At 40.2% G+C, this 24837-nt stretch overlaps 1 protein-coding gene across 3 annotated transcripts; it reads right to left on the bottom strand.

Annotated features, from left to right (window-relative positions):
* Positions 1–1043: 1043 nt before the first annotated feature.
* TIAL1 (TIA1 cytotoxic granule associated RNA binding protein like 1) lies at positions 1044–24327 on the bottom strand. Of its 3 annotated transcripts, none has more exons than XM_080621404.1 (12): positions 24033–24327; positions 17106–17202; positions 13737–13886; positions 13360–13414; positions 12972–13059; positions 11048–11123; positions 7400–7508; positions 7012–7107; positions 6841–6925; positions 6423–6546; positions 5822–5961; positions 1044–4767 (listed from the first exon to the last, which is right to left on the bottom strand). In XM_080621404.1, the coding sequence occupies exons 1-12, from the start codon at positions 24059–24061 to the stop codon at positions 4650–4652; spliced, it is 1167 nt and encodes a 388-aa protein (XP_080477530.1). In that variant the 5' UTR covers positions 24062–24327; the 3' UTR covers positions 1044–4649. The 3 variants fall into 3 exon arrangements, with proteins under 3 accessions (XP_080477530.1, XP_080477531.1, XP_080477532.1); XM_080621405.1 differs by having other exon boundaries at positions 13737–13835; positions 24033–24325; XM_080621406.1 differs by lacking the exons at positions 12972–13059; positions 13360–13414; positions 13737–13886; positions 17106–17202; positions 24033–24327 and adding an exon at positions 11594–12939.
* Positions 24328–24837: the final 510 nt, after the last annotated feature.

The following is a 24837-nucleotide window of genomic DNA, read 5'->3' as shown; positions in this document are numbered from 1 at the left end:
GGAGCAAAAGCAAGCTTGTGTCTGAGCAGTCACAATCCTCTGGATACTGCTGAGGTACCCGCACAAGCCTGTTGCGATTTTCACATTTGACAATGCAACTTGGCACTGATACTGCTGGTGCATGTGTACTATCTAGTCTCCCCATTTTCCCCTTTCCTCTTTTTCCCTTCCCTGCAAGCAGCTGGGAAAGACAGCTGCTGAGTACCTGGGATCAGTGAGAACTTGAGTTCATGCAAAGAACAGCAACTGACCCCTTGTTGAGTATTTTCCAAGGGAAATACTCAAGTGCTATCCCCATCTCTACAGCACAGTCAGTTTACACTGGAGTTCCCAACACAACTCCATTAAGTGTCTTTCTTCTAAACAAAACAAATCCTGTCTCTTACTGACAGCTTGAATAACTACAATACAAGGTAAAGCAATGTTTCTTCCCACAACATAGCAGCAATACTTTAACCAGTAAGACTCAGATCAGCTCTGATCAAAGAACGAGTGGCAGTGTATTTAAAAGCAAAAATAACTTGTATTCAAATAATCATTAGATGTCAAATTAACTTTGAGTCATTGCCCTTTACATGTCAGTGTAAAGATGTCAAAGATGACAACCAGTGTTCTCTCCTCAACATAATGTCCTGTTTCTTTTTAAAGTAAAATATTCAGTAAACACTTCACCATTTTCCTTGAAGTGCTGGTAAAAGGGGAAGGAGGGATTTTATCCATGTGATACTGAAAAAGACCCACAATTCCCTTTTAATTCTTTTTTAAGTCAACTGGATTCACAAAAGTTGGTTGAAATGAAACACAACAAAGACCTTCCCAGCAGCTATTACCTTGCAGCTGCCTTTTTAACAGGAACATTATTACACAGTGAAACCCTTCAACCTACCAGCGTCGAACGGAACATATGATCAGAACAAACCAATTCGCAGCTTCAAAAGCACAACTTCCTTTTGCTATTACAGCAACAATCCAGATCCCAAACCACATCTATATAGAAAGATTCCAGCTGGGACAAGGCAGGTCTTCACAAACCCCATCCCTTTTTTTTGCAGTATACTGAATAAAAGATTGCCTGTATCTTGCAACGTAAGAACAGTGCAACAGAATCTTTTATTGCTGACCAGGAAACAGATTCCACATTATTAAAAACAAAGACTTGTGCCCTTGTTCAAAACAGTCAGACAAGTAAGTAGTATCAGACACTAATCATGTCCATACAGTTCAAGTCTGCTTCCTTGTGTACAAACACAAGAAAAACAAAGCACTGGTTTTCTGCAAAACTAAGCCTTACTCACTGTGAGCCTCTTTAGGCGAGTGAAAGGTAGGAAATGGTTGTGGTACAGTGAATAGCTATGTCATGAAGTTATCTTAGTAAGGAAGGTTCTGCAGGAAGAGTCTGTCTGAAAACTAACAAATGTACACAAGGAGGCAGGACTGATGAAAAGCTACATGTACCCTTCGATTTATAGCCTTACTACTGCAACTCTGAAACATACAAACTGGTTTTGTATGAAAAGCTTTAAATCAAACATCTTTTACACGAGCGCAAGTGCACAGTTTACAAGTTCATCCTTGTCTGCCTGTTGTCAGGTTTACAGCCAGGAGGGACAGTGCTTTTTGACAGATGACAATACAGGATAAGCCCTTTATCATGTTTCACTTTTATTGAACATTTCCTGCAAATGCAGATTTCAACCTTGCTTCAGGCTGTATGCATCAACTTAAGCCATGAGAAATCAATACGTTTGGAAATCCAAAGCCTTGTAGTGGTTAAGGGGTTCGGTAGTGGTTGATTTCTGTAGTTAGAGAAATGACAGTGGTGTAACAGTCACTCGTAAAAGCAGTGTGGCGCAAGAGGCTCTTTGGTGCCAAAAACACTGTCAGTGATGCATTTCTGAACACTACTGAGTAGAAAGCAATCCAAATTACAACTCTCCCTCGCAGTGCTAGAGAAACATTAAAGGACACTGGAGACTCCCATATCTTGAGTAGTCTGCGAAGAAATATCACCATTAAAGAAAAGCTGTATAAAAATCAATGACAAAAGACTTCAATGAGAAAGCAGATACTCTCTTTCATCCTTAAACACAGGTCAGGTACAGCCCAGCTCTACAGCAGGCAAATTAAACAACAGATTTAAGGTGATCTACACATTGAGACCTCAAAGATCACTGCCTTGATCTTACACCCATTTATACGGGCATTTACATGGCAAGGTATTTGCATCATCTAGATGTTCAGTAGTGCCTAAAGAACACACTGCTTACATACCAGCACACAGTCATATGTTAAACACCTAGAATTATGTAGAAACCTCAGCTTTCAAGTGAAGGCTAAGAAACCCTACAGTAAATTAAAAGTTCATCTCTCTACTGACTCATGATTTCTTTTTAAACCTGATAAATGTAACAAAACTGCAGACTTACTTGCGATTCTTTCTTCCCCAATCTGCAATGTATAGGCCGATCCTCGCATAGATATACACATATATACAAAATCCATAGAAAACTCAAAGTCCTGTAGCAAGATTCCTAACTTAGGCAGAAAAACACTACAGATACCATAAGGGACAAACACAGATAAAGGGCCAATTCTGTCATCACAAGCACTTCTGGTTCCACACTAACTTCAGTCATTATTGCATGCATTAGATACCCAGAGTTATACATATCTCTGGGCACAGTTGAGCCAACTGACTAAATTACTCTTTCAATATATCTCACTTTCAACCTGATCTAGAAGTCAAGGTACTATTTAGCATGTCAAGTAGAAGAGGAGGGAATAAAAACCAAGCCTCATGTGATTTGCTACAGCATCAAGTGTAGTTAGTTGCACAACATGGCTGGGTTTAACAGAACTGCAAGTTTCCATTTCAAAAAGCTATTCTACCACCTGCATGGCAAGAAACACAAAAGATGAAATGTACAGCTCCTCAGACACTCATTTACACCTATCACCTCTAAAACCAAACATTCTGCTCCTGTTAAAATGCAGGTTGGCTCCACTGAACTACCACTGCAAATCCTAGAGTTGCTTTTTGAACTGCGTCTGCCTCTGCATCTGGTACACAGCTGGACCATCTGCACCCCCTAGCTGTCACAGGTAAGACACAGTACTTATATCTAACTTACATTCATTTTCAACTTCAAATTTATTGAGGCAGTTTATATCAATGTATCCAGAAAATAATTCAGAAAGAACCCAAGTATACCATTTAAACATCTTCATGATTTATCCATTTACACACTCAGTACACAAACAACCCAGCCTCTTTACAGGTTCATCACATGCAAACCACCCAGCAAGACAGAAAACTGGAATTAAAAATAAGTCACAACTCAGTGTACTGGTTCAACTGCATCTCCATTTACCAAATGGCACATTGAATAGTCTCTAAAATAAGATGTTTTTAACAATCTTGTTAAAAAATTCTTGGGCAAAATATTTCTAGACTTAAAAAACATCCAGGTTTTCTCAAAACACTCAAGATACTATACAACTTAGAAGAACCTTGAAATAGGTTTTACAAGGTCATTAACCAAGGTATTTACATACCAAATAATATAAAGCAAAAAACTGGTATTTCTAATGACAAAAAAGGTGATGCATTAAAGATTTATGAAATTAAAATTAAGGCTCTTTGTTATAGTTCTTTATGTAACTTTACATAATAGCCAACTTTGGAAATGTCAGTCTTGCACATTCTTGTCAATCTACTGCCTTGAAAGCAGTAGAGTATATTAAGTATTACTTTGAATAATTACATTGCTACTTCTATGTTTGAGCATGCTTTTGAAACACTGTCATTATGAAATATTTACAATGTGTAGCCTTCAAACTTGATGGAAAAGCCCAAGTACGAGTGTCTGCTTTGAGTACAAACAACATACTTGCAAAAAACCTTTTACTTCTCAAAATTAAAAGCAAATTCCTACAGTCTTAATAAGCAAACCAGCCCTGAAAAGGTTTCATGTGGGCCTGGAAGTGGACAGTAAAAGTGATGTGACATTACTCAGACAGTACTGGTTTTCACTTTAGACTGACCTATTCTTTGTGTCAGACTCTTTATGCATGTAGAAAAATTAAATATATCTTTAAAAAAGTTACTTCAAGCCCTACACATCCTTTCTGAGCTTTGCCCATAGGTACTGGGAAAATCAATACTGTCTCCTCGGCTGGAATGATTGGTCCACAGTTTATTTCAGGAGGCGTGTTCGACTAAAAGCAACTTGCCGTTTTGCAACATCCTCTCTCTTAAAAAGCACAGTGATGTAAAACACTGAAGACAGAACACACACAAGAAAAAAAAAAACCAGAACGGAATGGTAACCTAAAGATCAGATCCATTAGCCATTTCCCCTACTATATCAAAATTTGTAGTCAGAATTGTCTTTATTGACTTTATTTTTCATTTTTGTACACAAAGAAAAACATGTTCATCTCCATCATGAACAAAAAACTTTAAAAGGCAGAACTAGAAGACATTTGTGTCCTTCACCAAAGCAAAGCTGTGCTAAAGGTTCCAAACATTTCCATTTTTAAAATAAATATTTTCTTTTTTTTTTTTCATTGTCTACATTCCAGTCTTCAGAATGTCACTGGAAACTGCAGCCTATCATGAAATACACACTTTTAAACAGAGTCCCAGCTCACTGTGTTTGGTAGCTTGCCATACCATATCCAGCTTGGTTAGGTATTACAGGAGCACCTTGTCCCTGGGGAGGCTGAGCACCAAATCCACCCATCCAGGCAGCAGATGGAGATTGGCTTAAAAAGAAACAGGATGGTTAAAAACAGGAAAGGGAAAAAGAAAAACCTCATCATGCAAGCTAGTCAAGTTATGTACAAGAGACCAAGAAAAAAAAAGAACCTATACCATACTTCCTATACTACTATTCACAGAATCCCAGACTGGTTTGTGTTGGAAGGGATCTTAAAGCTCATCCAGTTACAACCCCCTCCCACAGGCAGGGACACCTTCCACTAGAGCAGGTTGCTCCAAGCCCCTGTGTCCAACCTGGCCTTGAACACTGCCAGGGACGGGGCAGCCACAGCTTCTCTGGGCACCCTGTGCCAGCGCCTCAGCACCCTCACAGGGAAGAGCTTCTGCCTAAGAGCTCATCTCAGTCTCCCCTCTGGCAGATTAAAGCCATTCCCCTTGTCCTGTCCCTGCAGGCCCTTGTGCAAGCCCCCTTTCTCCAGGTTTCTTGTAGCCCCTTTAGCCATTGGAAGCTGCTCTGGGGTCTCCCTGGAGCCTTCTCTTCCACACATTGAACACTCATACTATTGAATGAATGAACGAACTACTCATACCAAAACAGACCAATTTCTTCTTATCTTTAATGAAAAGTGCAGGTTAAGTGCTACAACATGTGATTCTTGAAAGTGTCATAAGCTTTTTAAGAACAAATTCTGAAAGTGAAGAAGTTAAAATGTCCATAAGTAGCTGCTGCTCTCCAGGGCTGTGAACCCTTCAGGCAGTACCTGGGCTCCCTGTCTCAGACTCTCCAGTATTCATCACCTCAAGTCAAAGTCCAGAAGATGTTCAGACATCAGACAAGATCACTATGCGAAACTAGTGTAGGAGAAGGTCTCTGTGCCTTCAGTCTCAAAACACTTACACACATAAAGCATGTGAGTGAGTGCAAGCCAGAGTGACTCACCCCTTTATTTGGTCCATGGAAAGCATTAAACATCAGCTGTAAGCACACAGGAGTCCACCTAAGGCTTGAAACCTTGTTCAATCCTTGAACCAACTAAGTCTGGAACTCAGATCTAACATTCCTGGAATAGTCTAAAAGAATTAAATACAATTACTCACTCTACTCCAAAACCCTGTTGATTCCATGCTTGGCCATACATTCCATATGATGGTACTTGCCACCCGTTAGCCATATATTGCCCATACTGCTGTGGATTTCCATATACTTGGCTCCATTGCCCCCATTGGCTGTAATCCACCTAAGGAGAGAACAATTCACAGTACTTCAGGTTCTAGAGATGGATTATGTTCCTTTTGTGCTGCTGAAGGCAAAAATTTTGGGAGCTATCAATTGCAGGACTAAAAGGAGTAACAAAGATCAGCAAAATAAGACATCACTGTGACTGAAACACGTCTGTGTATGTTTGAAATACCAAAAGAATATTTGGATGGATAGTCGCCTCAACTGCAGTTAGTAAACTAGCAAGAATCAGAATTACCTCAAAGTTTCTCCCTATCTTGAATCATATCCAGAAGACAGTAACAGATATTCCATCAAAATCACTAGCCCAATTTGATGAACAACTGGAACATAACTGAGACAGAACATTGAATTTCGTAAGAACTCCAGCACAAAATTCAGCTATCGTAACTGGGAAGGTATGACAGGTATGTACACAATTGCTTTTGTAATACAACGAAAAGGTAAAAGCACAGTTACCTGTTGGAAGTTTTTAGTCATATCAGGGGATTCTTTACCCCAATAACATTTAACAACATGTCCTTCAATTGTGGTTCCATTAACTGAAACAATAGCATGTGCTGCACTTTCATGGGTTGAAAATCTGAAGGATGTAAAAACAAATTCATGTTATGCTTCATAGTACTTTCACTTTGTTAAAAAGCAGTGACTCCATCCAGGATATCCAGAGAAAAAGATCTGCTTTCACAGATACTCATCTTTCCAGGTAAAAAGATTGGTGGTCACTTTTTAAGGTTCCAATGAACATACGAGTTTTCAATGAACATATGGGGACAGCTTTAAATGTAGCAGCAGAAGCTCAAGCAAGCAAAATTACATAAAAATGAAACATTATTACACAAACGAAACAACAGATTTTGTTTTTCTCTCTCCATACCTGACAAATGAGTAACCTTTTTCAGGAAACACCCTTATTTCCATTATCTGTCCAAATGGGGAAAAAGTCTGTCTCATAAGTTGATCTACAACACACAACATTTTTGAGTTAGTAACCATCCTGGTGGCCAAGAAGCTTCAGTAATACCAACAGCAAGAGAACAAATCCTACCTGTTAGCCCAGAGGCGATTCCTCCACAGTACACAGTACAATTTTTTGGACTTGACTGATTTACTACATCTTCAAATCTCAACTGTTTTGTATTATCTATAAAGAGAGAAGACTGGTTTTAAGCAGTAGGCTATCAGGAACCAGAGTCTCAGCTACTTACCTCATACACAAGGATGAATTACACATTTAACACACACGTTCAATATTTTATGACAGACCAGTGGTGCTATTACTCTAATATAAAAAAAAAAAAAATCTATCCTTTAAGATCTGGAAGTCAAACTAGATATATAATTGACATGATTTTGGCAACATTATGTTTCATTCCTCCACATAACAGTGCTGTGCAAGAGAGCAAACACAACAGAGCATGATTTGAAGGTCTTACTTTCTTGTGTATTTTTGGGGGCTGGTGGTTTCCGCGTTGCCCAGTTAGTTCTGATCTGACGGCCTCCCAACCACTGGCCTCCCATGTGTACAATAGCATTTTCTGCATCCTAAAGAGATTAAAACGGAGATTGTAACACATCCAAAAAAGTTGTATATGTAAGTCTACTTCCAAGAAAGACTTGGTTGGCAGTTAATTCTGTTGACAACAGTAACAGTACTAAAAAGCATATGAAATTCTGAGCAACCACAGCAAGCAGCCAAAAATGAAATAATTTGAGGCCTCTCAGAGAAGGTCCTCAAGTGAGTTGGTAAAACCTTCCTCCCATCCCCATTTGCTACACACAGGTTAGAAGCCAACTACAGTCATACATATACTACCTTTACACAGCCTGCATCTGTATTAGAATATCTGAAGGCTGCCCCAAAAAGCACAAAGGTCATACAGACGCCAGAAGCAATTACTGAAATAAAACAACTATCATTTTAACTACTGAAAAATCAAACTGTTTTGCCAATGACTACTAAAAATACAACACACAAAAGTATATTTAATGATCAAAAGAAAGGGAAGACTTTCCAAATTGTCAGAATCACTCAGTGAAAAGTTTCTCAGCTGTATCCCAAGTAACATTTACACCCTGCAGTACGTGTCTGCAAAAGACATTGTACAGCACAAGCTGAATGACGTTTTTCAGAATCTTAATATGCACTCAACATAACAGGCCAAAAATCCCAAATTCTGGAAGGGCTGAATGGCAGTTACTAAGAAACTGTAATGCTGAGATACAGAGAGATTGAGCACATTGCTTTTATTTATTATCTGCACACACACCCCCTGTCCCATCCTCTCTTCTGCCCTCTGGAGGCATGCAAGACATGTCTGAGCACAGACTGCTTTGTAAAGTTGTTGCATGAACAGACATAAAAGTGAGTCCAGGGCCCACATGGCTTAATTTCTATCTCAAGCATGAATCAGAAGACAACCTTTAAAGTTCACATTGTAAGCAGAAGCATCAAGTAAGCACCGGGTAACTTGCTAACACTTCCACCTAGCAATTTTTTCTTCACTTGCTTTGAAAGAAGAGAGGCAGAGCAAAGGGTACAGATGTTTGAAATGCTTTCCCAAAGGCACAAAGCTTATGAAAGAAAACACCAAGTACACAGAAGAAAGAGAACACATGGACAAGATAACAGCGAGCAGCTAGCACTGTCCTGCCTCACACTGAAGGCTCCCAGCTATAGCATTCAGCTCTGACTCAAGTCACTCAGGACCTCAATCCTCTTAAGTATTAATTACACAGGGTGCTCATTTTTAAGACAATACATAAATAGAATAAAGAAGTTATGAAATGACTGATAAAAGGAAGACTAAAACCACTAAACAATAAATGAAAACCTCACTCCAACACCCTCACTCCCAAAACATGAGCAAATTACAAACTGACTAGGAAAGGCAACTACCTCTAATGAACCTTGCTGCCAGCCTTGAGGATGACTGCAATGGCACAAATGGAACGAGCCCATGCTGTAACTGTTCCAGTTCACCATAGGAACTAAATTTTCTCACAAATGTGGCGTGCATTAGGACCTCAGACTAGAGACCTGCAATCTGCGAACACATCCCACTTCCCCAAACCTAGCGGGACAACAATGAAGTCTGAAAAATAGGCCTTGAACTGCCAGCTCAGGATGGTCGTGCCACAACCGCCGAGGTGCGGCTGCAGTCTGAATGAATAGCAATTAGGACAAGTTTTACAAGAACTTTTTAGGATGACATTTAGAATTTAGCCAATTAGGGTAGATATAAGGAAGAAGTTCTTTACTGTGAGGGTGGTGAGGCACTGGAACAGGGTACCCAGAAAGCGGCAAATGCTCCATCCCTGGCAGTGTTCAAGGCCAGGTTGGACAGAGCCTTGGGTGACATGGTCTAGTGTGAGGTGTCCCTGCCCATGGCAGGGGGTTGGAACTGGATGATCTTAAGGTCCTTTCCACCCCAAACCATTCTGGGCTTCTATGATTAATTTTGCAGAATGAATAGAGATTTTAATGTGCAGGTTTTATGGCTCAGACTTAAAATAATCCAGTAACTTGCATTCCATATGACTGTTACAACATTTCCCCTACAGTCACAGAAACCAAGCACAACCATACCATAAGGGAAGAGGGGTACAAGGAAATAAGACAAGATTTCTCTTGTCTATTCCAGCTGCAACACAAAATAAACCAAGTCTAAGTGGAAAAATACACTAAATAAAGGCATTCAATCGTAATGTCTTCTGGTGTTTGCAAATCTGAAGACAAGAAATTCCAACTTTTCCCGATTCATCTCCAGATAACTGCAACAGAAGACAGAAGTCATCTTAACACATAGGACTTCTGACCACACAAACAGGCTTATATGCCCTAAATCTTTAACTCTGTGTGGTTTTCCTAAGCAAAGTATTTAAGGAAAATAGTTTACAGTTTCCACACATTGCCCTTATGTACCTCTGAATACACACAGCTCAACTCTCCTATCAATTTTCACAAAATTCTCATGCTGTTTGACATCTAACTTCCAAATTACTAAGGATTACTTGTTGAGTCAATAGATAGATTTGTTGTTAACAGAAAATACATTTGTTGTTAATAGATAATAGCACTATTTTTATCACTACTACATTGATTAAACTCTACAAATAACACCTTTAACATCTGTATCAGTAAGGGGGACTAGTCCCTTGTTAAAAGCGTTCCTTTCTAAGTATGCATAACATCATCCATCACGTAAGACCATCCAACACAAAACCAAGAACAACCTTCAGTTTTACAATATGCAGAAGCAAATGCTTTAGTAATACAGAATCAACTTTTAGCTGAGAATCACTCAAAGACCCATTTTAAGAGTCAAAAATAAGAACTAAAGTGAACGACCAACCAACAGCTGTATGAAGATAATACAGAGCTCAAGCAAGTAACTCTGGCTGTACTTCAGAGTATGACACGCTTGGTTGCATTAGGTCCCCAGAAAGACTGAGCTTTGGCACAAACCTAAGCCTGGCAGATCACAGAATGCTTTGGGTTGGAAGTGACCCTAAAGCTGATCCAGTTTCAACCCGCTGCCACAGGCAGGGACATCTTCCCAACCTGGCCGCAAGCACTGACATGGATGGGGCAGCCACAGCTTCTCTGAGCAACATGTGCCAGTGTCTCACCACCCTCAGTGACCAAACCCTGTCATGTAGCATGGCACTGTGCTGCTGACAGCTCCAAGACATCATTTTGTAGGTGGGCTCCTACCTTAACACAGGGACCTGGCGTGGTGCCTCAGCTAAGAGACCCAAAGCACTGCTGATCAGATCAGGCACCCAGCTTGCTGTAAGAGAGATGGTTCCACAGGCTGAGCTGAACTACCCTAACTCACCCAAAACAAGCTTGCTACATCAAGGAATCTTCTTTCACAATGTTCTCACAGCATTGCTGTTATCTGAATTGTTTCAATCCTCAACCACAGATAACAAAAGCTTTTGACTAAAGTATGTTTGTCCCATACATGCAAATTTATTTCCCTTGGGAAAGCCTGATACACAGTGAACATAAAAACAAGAAGGCAAAGCTACAAGTGGAAAACAGGCAATGATTTTCAGCAGACACTGTGCTTACTCACCAGTTTGTTATAAAAAGATACAAAACCATAGCCTTTTGACTTTCCAGTTGCCATATCTTTAACTACCCGTGCATCCCTGTGAAGAGAAGCACAGCTATATGAGGGCGATATTAATAACCTGCAAAATAAAAACTAAAAGGAACCACACACACTGTATCGTGAGCATAATTTTGTCTTAGCAATTCAGTTAGCCCTACAACTACAAGTCATTCCTGAACTCTCCCTATTGCTTCTTTACCTGTTAGAAAAAAGCAGTAGGACAAAAAAAAATAACATGTAATAAACATGCAACCTAACCACATAACCTATGCTGGCTAGGACTAGAATGCTCAAATTGGGCAGTATAAAGAGAGACAACGTTTCCTTTTCTAGTATTCTATTGGCTAGGGTCCTCTAAGGTTTACTGTTCTAGAAATTACTGTAACAATTCTAGCTAAGTTACCATGCATTCTCTAAATAGTTAAAGGTCTTCTGCCTACTGATACCAAATATATGAAATATTAAAAAAATGGAAAAAGAGGAAAAAATAGGAATTAAAAGGCATACATGGCCTGTTAACAGATTTCTTTATTTTTCTTGGTCAATTCTCTAGCATCATTTTGGAGTTTGGGGAGCTGTAAATTTTGAAAAATTGACATTTTCAGATATTTAAAGAAAAGGAGAATAAAACTAACAACAATGCTAAGCACACCAGTACGAAAACAACAAATTTACACAGAAATTTTAGTGAGTAAGTTAAAATGATTGGAAATATAGAACTGCACTGAATATAGAATGTTAAAATGTAAATACTAAAATATGTATATATAAATAATGTATAATAAGAATAAATAGAAATGAGAAAAAATCTACAACTGAGTTCCAGTGTGCACAGTTCCTTGCAGTTAGCCTTCAAGATCCTGTCCATTCTTATGAGCAATTCTGCAAAATAACCAGAATGCTATTACTTTTAATTGTGACTTGGACTTTAGAAAAACTGCAGGTCTCAGGTATAAATATAGATTGAGAAAACAGAAACCTGAATTATTCTCTTTAAAACCCCATTTTTAAAACAGTACTTACTTACCACATTAAGAGACAAAAAGCAAAGTAAACAAAATAGCAAGAGGTAAGAAATAAGATTTATGATTTCATTTCAAAATGTACAGAACAAGAGAAAACTCAGCATTTTGCTCTTAGAACTACATCCCTGCAAACCTTCATGTGCAACTTCATGTACTCTTAAGGACACATATACTTTAGCACTCACAAGGATGCTTGTCGTGTTTAATGTGTTCCATTAAAACACCAGGTGATTTAGGATCACCTCAATTATCTATGAGAAGTTTAAAGTAACCTTCTCTTAACTGGCAGAAATGTGCACATATTGCAAATCCACCATTTTTTCATTTAAATATTATAATCTTAATTCATCCCCTGTTATCATCCCCCAAAAGCAGATTTCATTTTCATTAAGTATTAGCTTTTTTTAAACACGTTCATCACAAGTTATTCAAGTAGTTGCTTCATTAAGTTATTTCCAATTACCCAATTTACTGCCTATGAAACGCAGTATGAATGCATACACAATACACCAAAGATGCAACATATACCAGTTATCAAGTCACTACTCTGTACACATTCTAAACAACAAAAAGTCACACTTAGGAACAGTAATTAAGAATTAATAAGAAGCTGAAGGACATTAGCATATAAATTAGGTTAAAAGCACATTGCTTTCAGCAAAACCAGAGCACAATTACATTACTGTATTTGCAATCATGATAGATATTAAGATGAAACAATAACCCCTCTTTAATGCCCACCCAACATAAGGAAATCAACATCAGAAAATCATCTAGAGACAAGAACTAACATTTCAACTCAAACATATTTTCACTGTCATTTTCTAACCGATACTGGAAACGTTTATGATGATACTTACGATATTTTACCAAAGGGAGCAAATGCTGACTTGATGTCTTCTGTTGTTATTTCTGGACTTAAATCCCCAACGAACACATGGAAGTGATCTGAAAATAAATAATTTACTTATCAAATATTTAACTGCTATCTACAATGTCAGCTCCTGAGAAAGTGATGCTCTGCACACCGCACTGGGAACCACGATTCCATTGGATGAGCAGCAGCAATTTAATCTGTCCACTCCAGTTTCCCCAGTTGTAAAGCAGAAACAGAAGAATTAGTTTGCAAACTTCTATTAAACACAAGATGGGAAGGAGAAAAGTTATGTTTAAATGTATTTATGACAAATTATTACCACGATGTGAAGGATTTGTGTAGAAGTGATACTGTGGCATTACTTTACTTACTGGATGTATCCTTTTTCTGGCTACTTGGTGTTGTTGCCCAGTTTACTTTGACCTCCTGAAAATAAGCATAAGATTTAGTATGAATTCACAAAATCCTTACATTTTATAAGTTCATTCAAGGGTGGGTTACAACAATGTCTACAAGTCATCACTCAGTATAAAACACTGTCATAGCTAGAACATCACAAACAGCATGTTCCTTAACCAGGACTGACTTTTCCAAATCAGTATTTTAAAACTATTAATCTGAAACATTAAACTTGAGAAACATATTCAAGAAAATGAACATCCCACAGTTTTATTAATAGTTTTTACACAAACCTTAAATCTAAGATTTAAGAGTCCTTAAATCTAAGATTCCAATGTAAGCAACTTACCTTCCCCAAAATTTTTCTCCCATTCATAGCAGCTAATGCAGCAGCTGCATCTCTGTGTTCATAAAATTCCACAAAGCAATAAGGGTCATTGCTTGTATGCTGCAAAACAGAAAATCCAACAGAAGAGTTGACCCTTCTGCTATCGGGTTGCTGAGAAGAAAATCCAGGAAAATATATTACTTATAGTTAGAAACTTTAAAAATTATTTGCATTAGATTTATGAAATAGCCTTTGACATTACACTTAAATGCAAGAATTATTAAGATGGACTTTTATTAAAGGTCTAGTAATGTCTGAAGTATAGTTCACTTTCTGTGAGGGCTCAGTACTTCAGGTTTATTACACTAAGAATAATTCAACTAACCAGAAACATGATCTGCAGACTGGATAAAAGGGGAGGTGGGAAAGGGAAGAATGGATAGAAGAACAAATATGGTCTTCTGACTCATACATACACGCAAAGCTTAAAAAGGTTTGTTCCTCAGATACATTATTGCCAATTTTCTCTCTCCTCCTACTTAAGAAGTCTTTCCTCGTATTTGCCTAAAAATCACAGCCAGAATGCAACCTAGAAGTTGCATCTTCTCAGTCTCACATGAAAAATGTTATACCCAGCAACTGGGAAACATCTGTTTAAAAGAACTCAAAACAGTCTCACTAGGGGGAAAAAAAGATATCAATTGATTGTTGCTCTTAAAATCTGGGGTACAACCTGGTTTTGTAAGATGCCCTAATAAAACACCTTTAAACACAGCAATTGACAAACAAAACTCACTGAAGTATTAAATGTACCAAACTAGTAAGAGCAAAGAACAACGCTGATCAAGTGGAAATGATGATTAGAATGCCATTGGATTTAATCTGCCTAAAGGATGTAATGAGTACAAAACCTAGAGCCTTACACCAGAATATCTACACTAACTACTCTTAGTACTTATCTACACTAAGTGCTCTGCATGTACACAGACCAGTAGATGATAAACACTAACACTGAATTAAACCAGTTATTTCTTGCATAGACAGGGAAGGGTCTAGCTTGTAAAGAAACTGCTCACATGCTTATATGGACAAAAAAATTCTAATTCTGCCCTGTTAAACTGGATTGTACATCTTCAATAGTTCTGTCTACACCTGAACAAGGAAAAGTTATTAAGATCTCACAGCTGAACTGATCACAAGGCCTTTTTATACCCAAAATGATCAAGCAGTCTGAAGACATCCTTCTAAACAGTCAGTACTAGGAGTCTCTAAGTAATGCAAAACAGGCAGACAAAGAAAATACATCTGAGATCATAAAAAAGAGTTTAAGTCACAACAGCCATGAAACGCTCTAAGAGCACATTCACCCCAGATGCCTCAAACAGTGAGCCTTGATTCACTCCCTCTTCCCATACTACTTTCCTGCTACAATGAAAACAAGATAAGGACTTAGCAGATGAGCGCAGTCTGCACTTCAACTGAAGTACAATTTACTTTCAGACTGTGGAGAGGTCTTTTCTACCACTAAGAACTTGTCTGAACATGAGAAGATCCTCTTTCGCGGACACCCAGACCTTGGGGAGTTTGAGATACCTGTACATGCTACTCACACCACCATACTCTCAAAATAACCACTTCAAATCTCTAAACACTTGACATGTTCATGTCATATACTGCACAAATTTAAGAGACAGTGATTGAACAGTTGATAAACCAGGCTAAAGAGGGGAAGGAAACAGAAAATCACAGAATTTTTTAAAGCATTCAGGTATAAATTTGACTGACGGTGCTAGTAACAAGACAGGTAAGAACCACTTAAACACAACTCAGTGCCTATGAGAAGGTGACAACATTGATTAGGAGGATGGACAGCATGGACAGGTACTTCGACAGTTAGAAGCGCTGTAGCTGCAGGCCAGTTCCAGTCTAGAATCCAATCTGCACTTGCTGAACTGCTCAGTGACAGGGACTTAGGTCAGTTCAGTGTGTTCACCTTCAGATGACTGAATATAGCTGTGAGTAGCTTTTTGTTTAGCTCCTCAGTTCAGAAAGATGCCTCACTTGTTATTTGTATGATTATGTAAAATCCTAAAACCACAAAGTCTAAATCAAGTAAAAGGAGTGTTGGAACCTCTCATCTTGTTCTCAAGAAATCACACTACTGCTAACCTCTCCAATCAGCCGAAGGCTGGAGGTGCAGTACCCTATTTCTGATGAGCCTATGACAATCAAAACCGTTTCGTCAGAGAAAAAAACAACAGTTGTGCTCTGTTATCCTTCTGTTTAGTCATCTTTCTCCAATAAACCTGTGGAGTATGTGGCTCTTATCTTCACTAGGTTTTAATTAATGGGGAATGATTAGTGAAGTCAAAGAAGAGAGTGATTAAACAAGCAGCAGATGGATAAGAAGCCACTAAAACCACCCCCAAAAAAGCAGTGTGTCACATTGAGAGGAAAAGAAGACGACAGAGGAGTTACTAGGAGTGTTCCTAAAGTCTGCTTTCCAGACTTGCCTTTTAACACCTTCATTAACAATCTTGGCCAAAAAAAGTAATGTGACTGTACTCAGGAAATCTGTAATCACAGGTTAGTAACAAGCATAAGTCGTAGTAGAAGTAGGAAGAGCACAGAGAAAACCAGAGCTGAAGAACCAAAGACTGAACCCAGAAAAAGTTCTGATTAGTCCCTGCCAGAAGTTTCAGTTATAAATGCACAAGGAAGGAAAAATATTAGGGATAGAGAAATTGCTTAGGATGCGTCAACAAGATCGTGGAAATGCAACCAACCCTAAAGGTATCGGAGCATTTGCAATGGTGAGAAGAAAGTATTAATACTTACCACTATTTTGTACAAAAGACCTGTCTGGGATACTATGGGAATTCTGTCACTTTGTTTCAAGAAAAAAATCATTTAAGAACAGAGCGATGCAGACAAGAGCTGTCTGCACTGGCACAGAAGTGACTCAGGAAGAGCACAGCTTGTTTTGAAGGATTTTGGACTTTTCATCCATAGTGAAGAAGCATTTACTCAAGAGGAAAAAGAATTACTGAGGCTCATGTTCAAATAAAGTAAAAAAACTCATCCAAAACAGCCATGAAACAATGAGGTTTCTGATCATCACAACGGGGTTCTGAAAAGAAGAGGTAACAACCTGCTAAATAAAGTGGAATCTCATCATCAGCTGGCGAAGGGTATGTCAGGGCTACAGGCAAAAGTACAGGACTCTACACAACAACAGGTCTCTTCCGCAAAAAGTCATCCCCGAAGGCAAGCACAATCAACCTAAAAAACCCCTACCAGGAATGGCAAAAGAAGCCCCCAACTCCATTTCTGTTGCATAACTTATCATCACTTACATTATATTTGCTACCCCCCTGGAAGTGGCCTTACCTCTGTTATCATTTTACAGCTTTTGCATGGTCCAATCTGGCTGAATAACTGAAGTATAAGAACTTCAGTCACATCTCTGGAGAGGTTTCCTACATAGCTACACAAGGAAACAAATAAAACAGGATTTTAAACCACAAGTTTTCATCTTTTTCACATGCCATTATGATTTTAAATTTTTAAATTACTATGAAACATCTCCCTTTAAATATCCCACATATCTTAAAGATACTATTTACAAATTATGTCATGATACAGTTTTAATGCAGCATTCCTGTGGTTTCTGAAGTTGGCCACACAACTGGGAACATGAAGCTTGATTCAGACATAAGAGTGGACACGGATATCTAGTGCCAATTGGGAAATATCAGAAGCATGAAGAACATTGCTCAAGAACAAGCAAACAACTAGGAAAAGACGTTTTAAGTTTCACTTCCCACAGAGCATCTAATCCAGACTACTTCTGAATTTGGGTACAAACCCACATCGAACTCCTATTAGTCCCGTAATAGCTATCAGACAGAACTGTGCTGCCTTCCAACTCCATCTTTCTGTTTTCCTGAGCATGTGGGAAAGCAGCCCACTTGCCAACAGGCAATTCACGCAGCACTGTGCCATAGGAATGTTCTGCACGGAGTCTATCTCCACAGCTACCACCTCTGTAAAACACCCTAAAGTTTTGGCAGTGTTATCTTAACATCACCCATACTTCCTGATTTGTTTTCTTTATAAAACCTTAGAAACAATTCAAGTTTTAAAATACCTGTCTAGTTTACATAGAGCCCTATATTTACCCAGATAGCAAGAAACCCAATAGCAGAGTTTGAAAACTACTTCTAGATACTCTGCTATGTTTACACTCGCAAGAAGTAAAACCAGGTCATAGGGATGGCTGAGAAGAGTCATGAAGGCAAAACTGAACTACTTTTAAGTGAGTAATTTGTAATCAAACTGTAAACAAAGTGATCAGTTAAGAGAAAGGCTTGTCAAAGCACCAGAACTCAGAGTCACAGCACAGGGACATTCATTATCTTTACAAGTAAACCTGTCAAGACACCAAGGATTCAAATGCAATCAGTAACAGGAGCAGAACTTTAGTAATTCAGCTGTTGAAACAATATACATTTATATTTTATATAATTTTTTATATATATTATATATATAAATATATATAATTTTTTATATATATTTTTAATATACAATATACATTTTATTCATTTTACTCTGAATGTCACAGTACAGTAAACTAAAGTCAGTCTGAGCTGTTAATACACTTCAGGGAATATAAATGTAAACCAGCATTTCTTAGCCTATGCATAAGCCAACTTCTTTTGGGTACAGACATTTAAGTGCATGCTTTTCCTTAACGGGCACCCTTTTCCCATTTCTGAAAAGCCATTTCTAGGTCTGACAGCTGGACTTTCATCTAGCTTTGGCAAAATTCAAATGGACCCTATGTGAACACTACACAATGGTATCAACAGGGTTTTTTTCTATGCTGTAATTCTTTCCACAGCTATGAAACAGTTCTGCACTTCCTCAGTCAGGACTGAGTGAGTTTCTCACATATCACATCATCTGAATATTAGAAACAGCCATTAAAAACTTTCATGTACTCATAACTTTCTTACTAAATACATTTAAATTAATAGGAGTCATTAACAGAAGCTGCATTTTCAGCCTGTATTGTTATGAAACATTTCAGTAAAGAAATTAAAACCTACAGAATTCTGCTAAGACCCATTACAGAACAAATTGCCCATCTCATTGACTTTTCAGTTCTCTATTCTGAAATCTTAGCAGTTAAATATTTATCTACACCTTTGTTCCGAAACCTTAACTCATTTTTTGTTAATCATTCACCAAGATCAAATTGTAAATCACTATTAGTTTTAAATGGAAGCATTAACCTTTGAAGATGCTACTAAAAGCAGAGGGAAAAATACAAGTACCAGTAGGAATTCCCATATAAAGTGTCGGAACTGCTGTGAACTTATTTCTAGCACTATCTTAATCTGTATGTTGTAGAACAGTATTAGTTAACACCACACCTTAACATACTGATATAAGCACCTGTACAGTAGCACTGACATGCAATTAAGTACAGTGAAGTCCTACTACCATTATTTCTAGTGCAAAATCAGATAAGGAATACAGTTAACACCACAGAAACCCAAAATCTCAGCCTCTTCTGCATATTATTATTATTATGTACTTTGGAAATGCAAAACCTCTGAAAAGCAAGCTCAAAAATTCCTCTTGGTCTGACAATAAAAAAAGAAAGGAAAAGCCACTCCTTAGAAATCTATTCAACTAACTAAATGCCACTACCTGCTAGAAGAAATCTCAGGTGGATTTCCAATACCACTATGTTTTCATCAAGACAGCTGTGAGAACACTGCATCATAAACCTTTGCTATAAACCAAGTCGCCTCTTCGTAAAAATCAGCAATGTAATTCTGCATCACCTGATTACCAGATTCAAATGGGATGGAAAGTCCTACTGGTCCAGTAATGCTCTAAATACATATGATAAATACTGCCTTGCTGTTTAGTATTACCACAGTCAGAAGGCATTAATACCTTTCACAAGTTGCTAACACTCTGAAACTTGAGTAATACATAATAAAAGGTTCCTGTAACAAGAACAACATCCACAGAGCCCCAAATCCCTTGAACTGCATTTAGACTATGGGAATACAAACCTTGACAAATTGGGAACAACACACTAAAAGGTAAGTTTTGATGACTACTTTCACATCTTGAAGTAAAGTAGGCTGCAGTAATGTCACCTCCTTGAATACAGTTAAAGATCGACTTAAAAACATAAAAACATCTTCAGTGCACAATGTCTGAATACTACTTAAATAAGAAATAGATTCAACACACTAGGAACAGAAAGCTTGCCATTCTGGAAACACAAAACTCCCCTCAGCTGATGCTAATCACCAACCACCCACGGCCAGCCTATTGAGCTAGAAAGGGGAAAACTGGGTGCATCAATTTAGACATTATATATAACATAATGTAGTATTTTCTATTCTACTTCACAAAATCAAAGTAAACAGAAGCACACCTGAAGGAAACACACAGCTTTTAACATGCTATTGTGCAGTATCTTAATCTTTTCCTTAACATTCTAGAGGACATATTACCTAAACTTTTAAAAATGGCAAAACCCAACAGAGAAGAAGCACTTACTATCCTTTTCTAGGCTGTTGTCTTGGTTAGTGGGACAGGGCAGCAAAAGTTGTGGCTTTTTGCATACAGGCAATACGGTTTGTTTCCCTCTGCAAGTCTGAAGCACTTAAATACCAATTAATAAGCACATAAGAAATAAAACCCAAACCATATATGTATCTCTCTATACATTTATCTCCTGATATTAAACTACTGAACACTGCTAACACCACAAAGAATAACAAACTGTACTTGAAATTCAGAGATCTGGTAGAATTATCTAAAGAATAAATGAAGCACATATCAGCAAGTAATGAGTTTTCAAATTAAATTCTGGCTTGAACAGAAAAATCCTCTTTGTGAAGGTAAACAGGGTTTTATTGTATCTTAGGTAGGGAAGAAAGGGACATTTACAGCCACTACTTTAGGTGCACAAAACTCCCCTACATACTATTTAGTAGAAAGATAGTAAATATATTTTCATACTCACACAGACAACGTGAAAGAAGAGACAGATTCCATATTTAAATGAAGAAAGTATGATAAGCAATGCAGTAACTGATGTGGTGAAAAGCCCATAGAAATAGCATCTCTGCCTAGTACTACCGAGCTACTAGAAATAAAATGATACCAAGAAAAATGCACTCTGTAGACTCTACTGGCAGACAGTGTTCCTATACAACAGAACTGAGCTGAAAGGAAGCCCAAGAGAAGGGAATCCTGCTTCTGGTTCACAAGTGAAGTCTTATTTCTGCACCCTATCCTCATCCCACAACACTTTGAATATACCACTAATGATACAACAACTTGGAAGTACTCCGGGACTGCTCATGAAGTTTTCCTAAAGCCATCAGTAAGAAGAACACACAGATTTGGGACTTTTATTTCAGTTATCAGCAAGAGCTGGTAACATCAGCAACACATAAGGCTTCTGGTGGTTTGCTTTCCACTTTAAAAGTAGAACAGGACTTTGATACAGCTTGTGATGGAATGGTACTCACAAAAAACAAAGTTTAAGTGTCCTATATTAAAAAAAACCTCTGAAAAATCAAAACCTCACAGTTCATTTTAGGACCAGCTGAAAAATTACATGTTGTGAATGTTCTATATCCCATTCGAATCAAGGGCTGTGACAAACCCTACAAAAAGGCCTCCCCCCTTTCTCAAGTTATCTTCAAGTAGTTCAGAGCAGTAAGGAAAACTTTTGGGCAGAAGATGCTGAATGTTATTCTTCGCATTTCTACACAGGGCTGCTAGTTATGAAATGTGGGAAATAAACACGCAAATTATGCCTGTTTTCTATATTAAGCGTCAGAAAATATTTTGAATGCTTAGAGGTTCATGACTGACCCATCATGATGGAAACCAACATAACAGCCCTGCAAGTACCACAAATGGAAACAATTATTCCTGAGGTATTGAAGATGGGTATAAACATTCAGTGAACAGTAGTTAGGTGAGGACTTTTTTCTTTTAGAATCATAGAATAGTTAGGGTTGGAAAGGACCTTAAGATCATCTGGTTCCAATCCCCCTGCCATGCATGCCCTTATGATCAAAAACTTGCAAGTGTTCAAAAAGAAACTTCCTTCATAACTTACAGGTTTACTTTTTCTTTCCTGAGGGAATAAAGGAAACACTGAAGACATACATAAAGTATCACTTAAACTATCAACCAGGCGCTTATGCATGTGGTCAAACAGCTACTGAAACACTTTGCTCTTCACTTAATTCCCATCTCATTAAAACACAAACAAAACTAAGGAGTTCAACTGACAATATTATTTGCTGGTCATGGGGGCTAGTGAGTTCTATTCCTATGAGAGATTGCAACTCCTCTACTGAAAAGTATCACCCAGGATAATAATCTTTAAAACACACCTTGCAGTTCTGCATTTAAAGGTATTCCACATCAAAGCAGGGACAAGAGGAAGATGTAAGAAACGCTGCAGAGGAATCTTTGTGCTCTACGAAAAAAAGCCCTCAAATAACGACAGAAAAGGAACCCTACATGAGTGTTACTACAACACTACTAGGAAACGAATGTATGGCTGTTTATTAGTTTGACAAATTAAACAGTCTCACACTGTGCAATAAAACATCTTGGGCAGATGGGGAGATATTGTTTCATGCATCTTAGTACAGATGGGATTCTTCCCTTGTCAGTGACTAAGTGGGCTAAGTCAGGTCATCGAACCCACTCCCAGTGTAGCACAAAAACTTGCTAGCAGTGAAAGAGCATTCTAATACTTAGTCTAGATAAAGAAGAACATTTAAAACTTAGTCTAGATATAGCACTTACTTACAAAACAAGGGGGGAAGCCTGTCAGGAAGAGAACATGAAAACAAAAAAACGAGTAAAACTTTGTCCTTTTATCTCTTCTCATTCTAAAGCAACATTCTGAAAACTACATCCACTATCAAGGCCAAGCATTTGGGTAGTCAACGCAAAAAGCATTTAAGATATGCCTATTTAAACTATGAATCTTGGGCAGCAAGGGCTAATTAAGTACTTATACTACATTGTAAACAAAGTAACTTCTGCAGACACAGGAAGGAGAAAACACACAAATTGCCCTGAAAAGCCTTAAATGCCAAGTCATCATTTTGGAAGTGGGAACAAACTGCAGAGATATTTCACTCTGCTTCATAGTTTCTTTAAAGTGGCCGTCAATCCAAACTATCTTTGGAAGCCTTTCTGAAGGCTACTGTCCCCAAAACTAAACAGACAAAGGTTTCATTTGCACTGACCTGAACTGTGTTTCTCTTATGGGCAGCCTGAACATTGTACTGTTGCGGCTGCCTGACATGGACAGCCTGAACTAACACAGTGCTGTTCATACAGCACATAACATCCTCTGGCAACTGGTAACTGAGGCTCTATGAACTCCTTAAAATGGTCAACAACAGAATTAAGTGCTCTCAAGCGCCTGACCACACGTACAAGCTCCCCTGCTATAAGTCAACAGGACAAAGAAAACTCATCAAACCCACACCTGCAGAGTTGAAAACAACTGAACAGCAACCAGAAAACCCCCTCAAATGTAGTTTTAAACAGAAAACAGATGACAGTCACCAACTGATCAAACCCTGCCTAGGGAGACACGGCCAACATACAGTTATTTCTGCTGCCAGGGCCCAGGAGGCTGCTGCAGAACCACACCATAAAACACCGGACGGAAAAGCCGTTTTCCCTATCTGCCCGCCATGGAGAGTCTCGTCTCACGGCGCTCCCCATCCCCACCGCACAGAGAACACAAAGAACTTTCCTATCGCCGGGACCGCGGTGAACGAGGGACCCGAGCTCCGCCGGCCCGGCGCCGTGAGAAGCTTATACCCGCAGCCAGGCAGGGTCCCCCCTCACCGGGCACGGAACCGTTTAAACCCGGAGTCCCCTCGGCCTCCACCGCGGCGGCGGCACCTCCGGTCCCCGCCGTTTTCGCCTTGAATCGGTGCAACGCAAACCCGCGCCCTCCCCTCCCCGCTCTCCCGGCCTGTGCTCCCCGGCCCCGCTCCGGATCCCGCTCCCCACCGCCTCGGGACCCCCGCGCCGCCCGGCCCCGCTCCTCTCCACACACCCGCCCGGCCCGCGCCTCCCCGCCCCCACCGCGGCCCGGCCACGCACGCCTCCGGGAGTGCATACCCCTGCCCGCCTCGCCGCCGGCCCGGCCCCCTCCGCACCAGGCCCGCCGGGGCTCCCTCCCCACTCCCCGAGCCCCCGCGGCTCGCCCGCGGTCCCCTCCCCACTCACAGGGTCCTGGGTTGCCCGTCGTCTTCCATAATGGTGGGCGAGCGCCGCTCTCAGCCGCAGCCGGGGGCAGCGCCCGAGAGGGGGGCTCCGCCGCGCAGGGAGGCGAAGGGAAGGTGAGGGTGAGGGCCCCGGCTCCCCCCGCTCCGTCTCGACCCCTCGCCAGGTCCCGACACCCCAGCCCCAAACCTGAGAGGGAAGAAACACCACAAAATGGCCGCCGCCACCAGACACTCAGGAAGCCGCACTCTGCGCAGCCGCGCCCCGCCGGCCCCGCTCCCTCTCGGGACGGATTCTCTTTCCCGGTCCCCACCGCCGTGCCGCGGAGCGCGATGGGGATCGTAGGCGCCGGCGGAGATAATGCGACGGGATGGCCCGCGGGGCCCGCCCGCCCTCTGGGGGCTGTAGTCCTGCGGTCGGACACCGCCACGCCGACACAGGGGCGGGGAGCCAGGAGGAAACTACCACTCCCGGCAGGCCTGGCGGCAGCGAGCCCGAAGGCGGACCGGGCGGTGCGGCGGACACCGGCCCTCCCGCCGCGGGGGCTGAGCCCGGGCGGTGCCGATTGGCCGCCAGCAGCCCGGGAAGATTCGCTTGTGTGGGCCGCTGGGTCTCCGCAGCGCCGGGCCCGGTCCTAGGCTCGCGGGGAGCCGCCAGCGCCGGCCGTCAGGAGCCGGGTAAAGCCCGTGTTGAGCCGCAGACCGCCGGGTTTCAGTCCGGTTTCTGGCACTCAAAGGCAGAAGTATTGTGGTGGTTTTGCATAAATGAGGGATAAAGCGGTCTGGTACAGCTCGGGGGGCTCATCCTG

This window comes from Psittacula echo (assembly GCF_963264785.1).
Source record: "Psittacula echo genome assembly, chromosome: 6".
NCBI lineage: Eukaryota > Metazoa > Chordata > Aves > Psittaciformes > Psittacidae > Psittacula > Psittacula echo.
Note: the sequence above shows the minus strand (reverse complement) of the source record. Positions and strands in the feature narration are given on the sequence as shown.